The sequence below is a fragment of the Scardinius erythrophthalmus genome (assembly GCF_964197995.2).
Source record: "Scardinius erythrophthalmus genome assembly, chromosome: 17".
In the NCBI taxonomy this organism is placed as follows: Eukaryota; Metazoa; Chordata; class Actinopteri; order Cypriniformes; family Leuciscidae; genus Scardinius; species Scardinius erythrophthalmus.
The window spans coordinates 18617922-18626878 of NC_138237.1; the positions used below are offsets into that span (position 1 = coordinate 18617922).

At 38.3% G+C, this 8957-nt stretch overlaps 1 protein-coding gene across 1 annotated transcript; it reads right to left on the reverse strand.

The window, feature by feature from the left end:
- Positions 1 to 756: 756 nt before the first annotated feature.
- dlat (dihydrolipoamide S-acetyltransferase (E2 component of pyruvate dehydrogenase complex)) lies at positions 757 to 8957 on the reverse strand. The gene is made up of 14 exons (XM_081390431.1): positions 8486 to 8957; positions 7516 to 7617; positions 7211 to 7335; positions 6709 to 6856; positions 6443 to 6569; positions 5330 to 5505; positions 4512 to 4662; positions 4336 to 4403; positions 3850 to 3966; positions 3628 to 3735; positions 3416 to 3534; positions 3109 to 3271; positions 1899 to 2035; positions 757 to 1804 (listed from the first exon to the last, which is right to left on the reverse strand). The coding sequence occupies exons 1-14, from the start codon at positions 8768 to 8770 to the stop codon at positions 1675 to 1677; spliced, it is 1956 nt and encodes a 651-aa protein (XP_081246557.1). The 5' UTR covers positions 8771 to 8957; the 3' UTR covers positions 757 to 1674.

Sequence of the window (8957 nt, forward strand, 5' to 3'; positions counted from 1 at the left end):
TTATCTAGTTTTACAGACAAGGCTTAAGCCTAGTCTCAGACTAAAATGCATGTTTGAGCTGTTTAAACTGAAAGCTACTTGGACTGACTCATCTTAAAATATGTCACTGCCATCAATGCTAATAAATAGTATTTTAAGGCACGTTAATAAAATCTACTTAAATGTCCTAATTTAACTAAGCCACACTCCTTGGCTTAATCTAAGCCCTGCCTGTGAAACCTGGTCTTGCAGTAATATATAGACTAAAAATTCTAAAATGCATCTGAAACACTTTCAAATGTTTGTACTGATTGTACTTGCTTTGAGTTACATGCCTAAAATGAATGGTGTTTCGTTCAAAGGCACAATAAAAAATGAAATAGATTAACAGCAAGTAACATTTGACTGAACATTGCCTAGTTTTCCAATTGTATATAAACATGTCATGAGACCACGAAACACCTTTTTGTTTTATATTACAACAGCCGATGCACATTTTTTAAACAATTACTGTATATCACAATATTTTATATATATTATTATCAATATTACATCTGATATCATCCATTTATCCATAACTTCTTTTAAGTTAAGAAAACAATAGTGGTCACCATCAGAACATAAGACAAGTCAGTGAAACTTTATGGAATATTGTATTCTTTCTATTAAATTAAGTGATTATTCCTTATAGAAATGTATTGAAATGTAAAGAAAAGTGGACAGTATATCATATTTGAGTTTCTATTTTGTTTATTCTCTCTCATTTTTTTTTTTTTTGTCAAATTAAATATTGGTCATATTTTTTGTCCCTTATGAAAAAAAACCCGTTTGACTCACCGTTGACCAAATGACACCGAATGAATGCCAAAAACAGCTTGAATGAACTGTTATTATGTATATCCAGTCAAGTGTTTTATTACATTTAGGAACCTTTCTTCTGTTTCTCCATGGGTTTATTTATAACAGCAGTTCACCCCATGAATTGTGCGTTATTCATTAAAGAATGACTTGAAAATATTGCTGTTTAAAAAGAAAAACCCAGGTGCTATATACGGGAGCAAAGGCACTAATGTGCGTTGTCTGGAGTGAGAGATGTAATAAATAAAATTTCCTATATCAAAACCCTGCCCCCATACCAAGACCATCAGTCTCAGCAAAGAACCCATCATGTATACATTAGACATTTAGCTCAGGGAGTGACAGAACAAATGTATTTCTACTATGCAATAATACAGAAAATAAACATTTGCACTGAATAATTTATCATAAATTTCAAATGTAGCCAGATAATATTTGGCACACACATATCCAGATTTCATCACATTCTTTCTTGTGTAGAAAGAAAACTCATATTGTGCCAATGAATGTGTCAGGTACAGACCATGAGACTTGGCCATGGACACAGACATTATTCTTTGATCTAGTGGCAAACAGACTTATTGTGTTTGTAACAACATCCTGAAGGAAAATGGAAACCCTTGTCCAGCAATATCTTCTGAAACTCCAGAAAATTACCTTAACAATGACTTGGGTTGAGAGGTTACTTCAGGCTTTAGGAAGCAATGGGAGTATGTGAGTGAGAAAGAAAATAAAAAAGAGGAGAGAGAACAACCTGTTGTATTTCCCAGGGAGAGCATATAACCAATGAAAGAGACCTCTCCAAATCCTAAAGTCCACTGTTTTTAAACTGCTTGCTCACAGGAGCATGGTGAACGGTTTCTCCAGGAACTTGCGGAACTCAGCCAGCCACTGTGCGCCGACAGCACCATCTACCACCCGGTGGTCACAGCTCAGAGTCACCGACATCATGCTAGCCACGTCAAACCTATGAGAGACACAGAAAATGCAGGAACTATTTTAAGAGCTTCATCTATATTTGTGAGGATGTGGAGTGATGGCAAATTGATGTCCTTGCTCACCCCTTTTCGTTGTCTGCAGGCAGCAGTCTCTTTTCTGAGCCACCCACGGCCAGAATGCAGGCTTGAGGAGGGTTAATGATTGCTGAAAAATTCTTGATGCCATACATGCCCAGATTTGAAATAGTGAAGGTGCCACCCTAGAAAACCAAGAGTGTTTATGTAATGCATTTTTATATATACACAACACATTTTTATATTTTATTTAGATGCAATTATAAGCGCAATACTTTTGTTTTTGCCCCCCATTTTTCATGAGCTGAACTCAAAGACCTAAGACTTTTTCTATGTACACAAAAGGCCTATTTCTCTCAAATATTGTTCACAAATCTGTCTAAATATGTGTTATTGAGCACTTCTCCTTTGCCGAGATAATCCATCCACCTCACAGCTGTGGCATAGCAAGATGCTGATTAGACAGCATGATTATTGCACAGGTGTACCTTTGGCTGGCTTAAATATTATATATATATATATATATATATATATATATATATATATATATATATATATATATATATATATATATATATATTCAGGGTCAGTTAGATACTAACACTTTTAATCAGCAAAAATGCATTCAATTGATCAAAAGTGACAATGAAAACATTTACAATTTTTAATTTTTATGTCCAATAAATCCTGTTCTTTCCATTTAAAGAATCCTGAAAACAATGTTTAATGGTTTCCACAAAATATTAAGCAGTTCATTTAGCAGCATGGCACATTTTTCTTGAGCACCAAATCAGCAAATTAGAACAGTTTCTGAAGGATCATGTGAGACTGAAGACTGGAGTAATCACTGGAATAAATTACATTTTAATTTGTTTTTTACATTTTAATATTATTTCATAATATTACTGTTTTACTGCTACTGTTTATCGTATAAATGCAGCCTTGGTGAGCATAAAATACATGAACTAATAATGAACTGCACTTCTACAGCATTTATTTATTGCTTTGTTAATGTAAATTTCAACATTTACAAATACAATATTAAAATCAAAGGTATTTGTAAACATTAGTTAGTTTACTGTGAACAAACATGAACAGCTGGATTTTTATTAACTAACGTGAACAAATACCGTAACAAATGTATTGCTCATGTTTAGTTCATGTTAGTGAATACATTACCTAATGTTAACAATAAAGTGTTACCATATATACAGTATATATATTTCTGATATCCACATGAAGCACCTAAAGTACTCACCTGGAATTCATGCGGCTGTAGTTTACCATCTCGTGCTTTAGCAGCTAATGAGCCTACGTCTTTGCTGATAGTCGCAAGGCCCTTAATATGAGCATTAAATACAATGGGAGTGATTAGACCCACAGGTGTACTGACTGCAACACTAACATCCACCACGTGATTTCTGTCCGGAGAGAAAAAGTGCTTGATTAATTCAGATTCACTTCCATTTAAACGTCACGTCGGTTACTTTACATTTACTGATATGTGAGAAAATACTGCTGCCCTCAAATGGTTAAGATCAAGTGCACTGTGGGAGTCCACTCACTGCCTGATAACTGTGTCCATCCAGGAGGAGTTGGCCTCTGGGACCTTTAAACAGGCTAGAGCCGAGGCCTTGATGATGAAGTCATTGACCGAGAGTTTGATGTTATCAGCTTTCACCTCCTGATCATGAGGGAAAGGTACCATTTAAATCAGGACTACTGTAATGTGGAGTCTTATCATCATGTTACAGCCACGGGAAATGAGTTCACTCACAGCATTGAGCTCTTTCCTGAGTTCAAGAACTTGGTCCATGTTGACATCAATAGACAAATAATAGTGCGGAATAGTCTGTTTTGACTGCATCAACCTCTGGGCGATCACCTAGATAGCACAGCAGTAAAGAGACAGGCAGGGAAACAGAGTATCATGGGTAACAGAAAAGTTTTCATGTATTCCTAGAGAATACAAAGTGTCTTCTAAGGTCAGTGGACTCACTTTGCGGATGTTGCTGATGGGGATGTCGGTGAAGGTTCCTGTAGGTACAGCAGCAAAAGCAGGGGCGGCTGGAGGGCTGGGGGTGGGTGCAGCAGGGGAAGGTGCAGCGGCTGGGGCCTGGTGGTGTGAAACAATACATGTTATTTAGGTCTAATTAATAATGCTGCACAAATTTCCACAGAATTCCCATCATTCTGAAGTTCTTAAAACCTTTCACCAGAGTTAACATTAACTAAATCTATTAAAAACTTTTTTGCTCTTGACCAAAATTAGAATTGTTGCTATAACTGGAAATAAATATTTAGTTAATTTTAACTCTGGTGAAAGGTTTTAAGAACTTCGGAATGATGGGAATTCTGTGGAAATTTGTGCAGCATTATGGCACATATTCTGTCTGGGCTTTCTTAAAAGCCTTTTTATATCTCATCTGCCCACTGTTAGAAAAGTCAAAACAAAGTTTGGTTGCTTTGAAATTGAACGACTTACAGGAGTGAGCTTAGGTGGAACGAAGCTGTCGATATCTTTCTTGGTGACTCTGCCATCTGGTCCAGTTCCTAGCGACAAAGCAGTAGCATATTCCCAATTCAATGTGAGTGACATCTCCCATGCAAATGAAATGAGCTAACAGACAGCATCAAAGCCAAGCATCAAAGCTCTCCCACCTGTGACTTGGGCGATGTCGATTCCCTTCTCGGCAGCCAGTTTCTTGGCTAGAGGGCTGGCAAACACCCTACCCTTCCTAGGAGCAGCAGGGGCGGCTGGAGCAGCGGCAGGTGCTGGGGAGGGAGCTGCTGCTGGAGGTGGGGTGGCCACCTGAAAAATTTGCCACAATTAAAAGTCATATACGCAAAATACATATTCAAATTATTTCTTTATAGTTAGGTTAAAGGTTTAAAGCATTAACTTCTACAAATTTGGATTAGAACATGTTATGCTTCTAAAAATGCAAAGCATTTTAAAAAAGCATCTTAAGCCTAAGTAGTACAGTGCCACCAATGATCTCTTCCATCAACTTAGCCCACGATGCTGTTGAGAAACACAGCCCTGGCTTAACGGTTAGTGCATGTGCCAATGTGTGTACATACACAATTTTTTATTTTTTTAACAATCTAACTATCTTGCCAGAACATATCATGTGCACCACAACCGACTGTAATGTGTTGTAGTCTATTCTTGATGGCCACACCCACAAGACTGGCATGGCGTGATTGCAGTATTGCAGTATTGCAAAACACTACAAATATTGCAAAGTGACCTTTCACTTTCAGCCATGGCATGAAACTTGATATTACGTTGGCAGTAAAAACAAGACCTTGATTTTCATCACGACGGCCTTTAGGTGGCCACACAAAAAGTATGCTACATCACATCATGACATGTGGTTAATAAATGACTGCTGATCACCAAAACATTCAGGTTAAGTGTGCATAATTAATCATAATCACTTTAAACAGCAGACAGAAATGACAGCGCTCTTTACCGGTGCGGGAGCAGGAGGCGGGCTTGCAGCCACACCGGTCTCTACATAGTCTGCAAATGCACTAATGTCGGATTCCTTTTCCACAATGATGCAGAGAGGAGTGCCGAGAGGAACGTCTCTGGTGCCCTCAGCAATCATTATTTTGGCCATGTAGCCCTCCTCTTGTACCTCAAAACCTGAAAACCACAGGAAGGAATTACTAAACAGTGTTAATGCATATATTAATATCTAATCATACACAAACAGCAAACTTCTTAAAATCTTGTTCATGCATATACATTTGTGTGTGCATATGTCCAATCAAACGTTCACAATTTAATATATCTGCATTCTATTTCAACACTTTTAAAATGTAATTTATTCCTGTGATGGCAAAGCTGAATTTGCAGCATCATTACTCCAGTCTTCAGTGTCACATGATCCTTCAGAAATCATTCTAATATGCTCATTTGGTGCTCAAGAAATATTTCTTATTATAATCAATATTGAAAAGAGCTCTGCTGCTTATATATGTATATTTACACAAACACACATGTATCTACATCTATCTATAGGCCTGTTTACACCAGGTCACTTAATGCATTTTCTCTGATTGAATAGCTATCCGATCGTGAAAACACCCGTTGTAAATGCCCTCCAACAAGCTTTCAAGATTGATTTAAATTTGATCACTCAAACCACTTCAGGAGGTGGTCTGAAACACATTCCAGATGAAACTGGTCAAGTGTAAATGCATCTGGTTGTTGATGTGTTAAGTGTTAAGAGCATGTTATGGGCTAAATGGCCAGTTATGACAGCGCTACTGCAACACACATATATTATAGTGCAACATTTGCATATAGTGCGAGAACTGAAGATCGGATTAATATTAGTTTTAAGGAGACACAAGTGTAAATGGAACAGTTTTAACAAATCAGTAAAAACGCAAGTGTTAAGGTGTAAACAGGCTTTATCTAAGCACCATTAAGTGGAACCAACGGGTTTCGGGCATTGACCACTTTTTCACCTCATAAGAAACTATGTTATCAATATGTTTAAGGTGTTTATGTGGACATGGATATAACCATTACTGTTGAATTATCATAATTAAATTCAAAATAGCTGACAATTTACCGATTGTTGCCTTATCGGTCTCAATTTCAGCCAGCAGGTCTCCCTCGCTCAGCTTCTCACCCACCTTCTTCTCCCAGCGCTGCACTGTGCCCATAGTCATGGTGGGAGAGAGAGCTGGGAGAAGAACCTAAAGAAAGCGAGACAGTAAGTTAATGACGCCATGCAATAAAATGCTTGCTTATGCTTAGACTGGCCAATACAACAAATGCTTTCACTTCTGAATTTGTTTGTAGTCACTTTAATATTTGGTCAACATCTCATCCTACCTTCATATGAGGTGGGTAGGAGCTTCCAGGAACTTGTGGCGCTGCAGGAGCAGCAGTGGGCGCTGCTGGAGGGGGAGGCGCAGCTGCAGGGGCGGAGCCGGACAGTTTATCCACTGTAAAGTCCTTAAATGCAGGGATGAGGTCAGGACTAAAGGTCAAAAGACAGATGATGTAAATTAATTGGGAAATACAAGTTCACATCAATATTATACATACCGTACCTTCTATATCAATCACACAAATGAATTGTAAAAAAAGGTATCAAGCATACAAACGTATGCTTGCTTTTATTAAAAGCAAAGATCAAGACACAGTATAATTTAGGTACATCACATTCCCTTGCCCTTCTTATGATGATTCACCATTTATCTGTCCTACAACATAACTCTTTTAAGTTTTTAAGGACATAAAGTTTATTATGTAATATGTATTATGTAAAACAACAAACATCAGATCTTATGATGCTCTGTATCTTGGCACTGAGGATACAAATTGTGCTTACCTGTCAACGGTAATACAAATGACAGCTCCAATGGGCACATCTCTTGTACCCTCAGAAACCAAGATCTTGGCTAGGTAGCACTCCTCCAGTAGTTCAAATCCTACTGTAGCCTTGTCTGTTTCAACCTGACCAAATCAAAACAGAAGAATTAGATGAGAATTATACCATGGGGTTGTTGAAAGCTTGATTCGGATTGGTTGACAGACTAAGCTGTCCTAAGAAATTATTTAGTTTAATATTTTTATCTACAACAAAATTAAACAATCAAGTGGCTTCTTGGTGGTAAAACCCTGAATATGCCTCACCTCAGCAATCAGATCTCCCTCATTAATTTTGTCACCTTCCTTCTTTTCCCAGCGTGCAATAGTGCCCATCTGCATAGTGGGGGACAAAGCAGGCAGTTCCACCTGTAATAGAATGAATTAGGTTAAACAGGAAGCTGTAAGCATTTGGCATAAACAACTATCAAATCTTCTCAGCATAATATATGATCTGCACTGAAATGGTAGTTAAATGGTTTAGTTGCTTTTGGATTTTTATAGTTACTCAGGATTCCCACACCTTCTGACTATTGCACTATAAAATACTATCTGAAGTATTTTTCACTTATTTAACTTATGTTATAAAAATTGGACTAATAAATTGGTTTAAAAGTAGTATAACTGGGAAAATGTATATTCAATGACTAAAGAAACATGCTAGACTTTCTCTTAACTTCTTATAATTGATTTCTTATGTGTTTTCTAGGCCTGGAAAAGCACAACAAGTTCGTGACTGTGGACACAGTTTTATGGTCTGAGGCTAAATATTTAGATTATGTAAAGCAGTATGAGAAAATGTTATGCTCTCTCGTGTGACAGTATGTTTCGTATAGATATGAAACCATGGATGGACCTCTGGCAGCCCACAGAATTCATAACACACATATACTTCTAGACTGAGCATCTTGAAGGTGACACCAGCAGAAGAAACGCAGTGTTGCAATATACCAGTTCTTAAAGAGACAGTTCATGCAAATACGCATATATTTTTGTCAACTTTTACTCTCCCTAATGTTGTTGTTCCGAAACCGTATGAGATTCATTCTTCTGTGGATCACAAAAAGAGATGACAGATGGCATAGTGACAACGTCGGTCACAGTTCACTTTCATTCTGTAGATAAATACGCAATGATAGGGAACGTTGCCTGAGGCTGTGAGTCCCTAACATCTCTTTTTGTGTTCCAAGTCAAACGTTTTTGGAAGCACATAATAACATTAGTTAGCTTAGCTTACCCTCTGATGGGGCGGTAGACTGTACACTCGCATGCTTTGACTGAAACTAGCCGTTTGGCTTCGCAAGACCCATGATCTGTTACTAAGGATGCTGTTGTACACTCGCCGACCATGACACAAGCTCCGGATCCGGACCGGGCCGTTGGAGTGGTATCGTTTGAGATGATGGCATGACACCGGACCGGGTCGAGGACTGGCAGCAGCAGCAGCAGGGCCCGAGAGGACACTGGGCCGGGTAACGTTAAGCCTGGCAGATGGGCGCACTCGCAGCGCTAAACGCAACATTTTGAACGTGATGACCCCGTAACACTTTGCTGGATTTAAGTAAGGCTACTCTGGTATCAGAATATCTGACACCTGTGGTAGCAACAGCAGTCTGTTCTCTCCTAAACGTACAGAACAACCTCACTTTCCAATGACCTCCCCACTCAAAACATCCCACTTTACGACACTCCTCCTTCGCTTCGTCCTC

Bases quoted from the DNA above. Each gene is read 5' to 3' on its own strand.
- dlat (XM_081390431.1), bottom strand. From the start codon at position 8,770: ATGTTGCGTTTAGCGCTGCGAGTGCGCCCATCTGCCAGGCTTAACGTT. The intron at 7,618-8,485 runs GTAAGCTAAGCT...ATTCTATTACAG, and splicing joins GTCTACCGCCCCATCAGAGG to GTGGAACTGCCTGCTTTGTC. The intron at 3,736-3,849 runs GTGAGTCCACTG...TGTGCTATCTAG, and splicing joins CCATCAGCAACATCCGCAAA to GTGATCGCCCAGAGGTTGAT.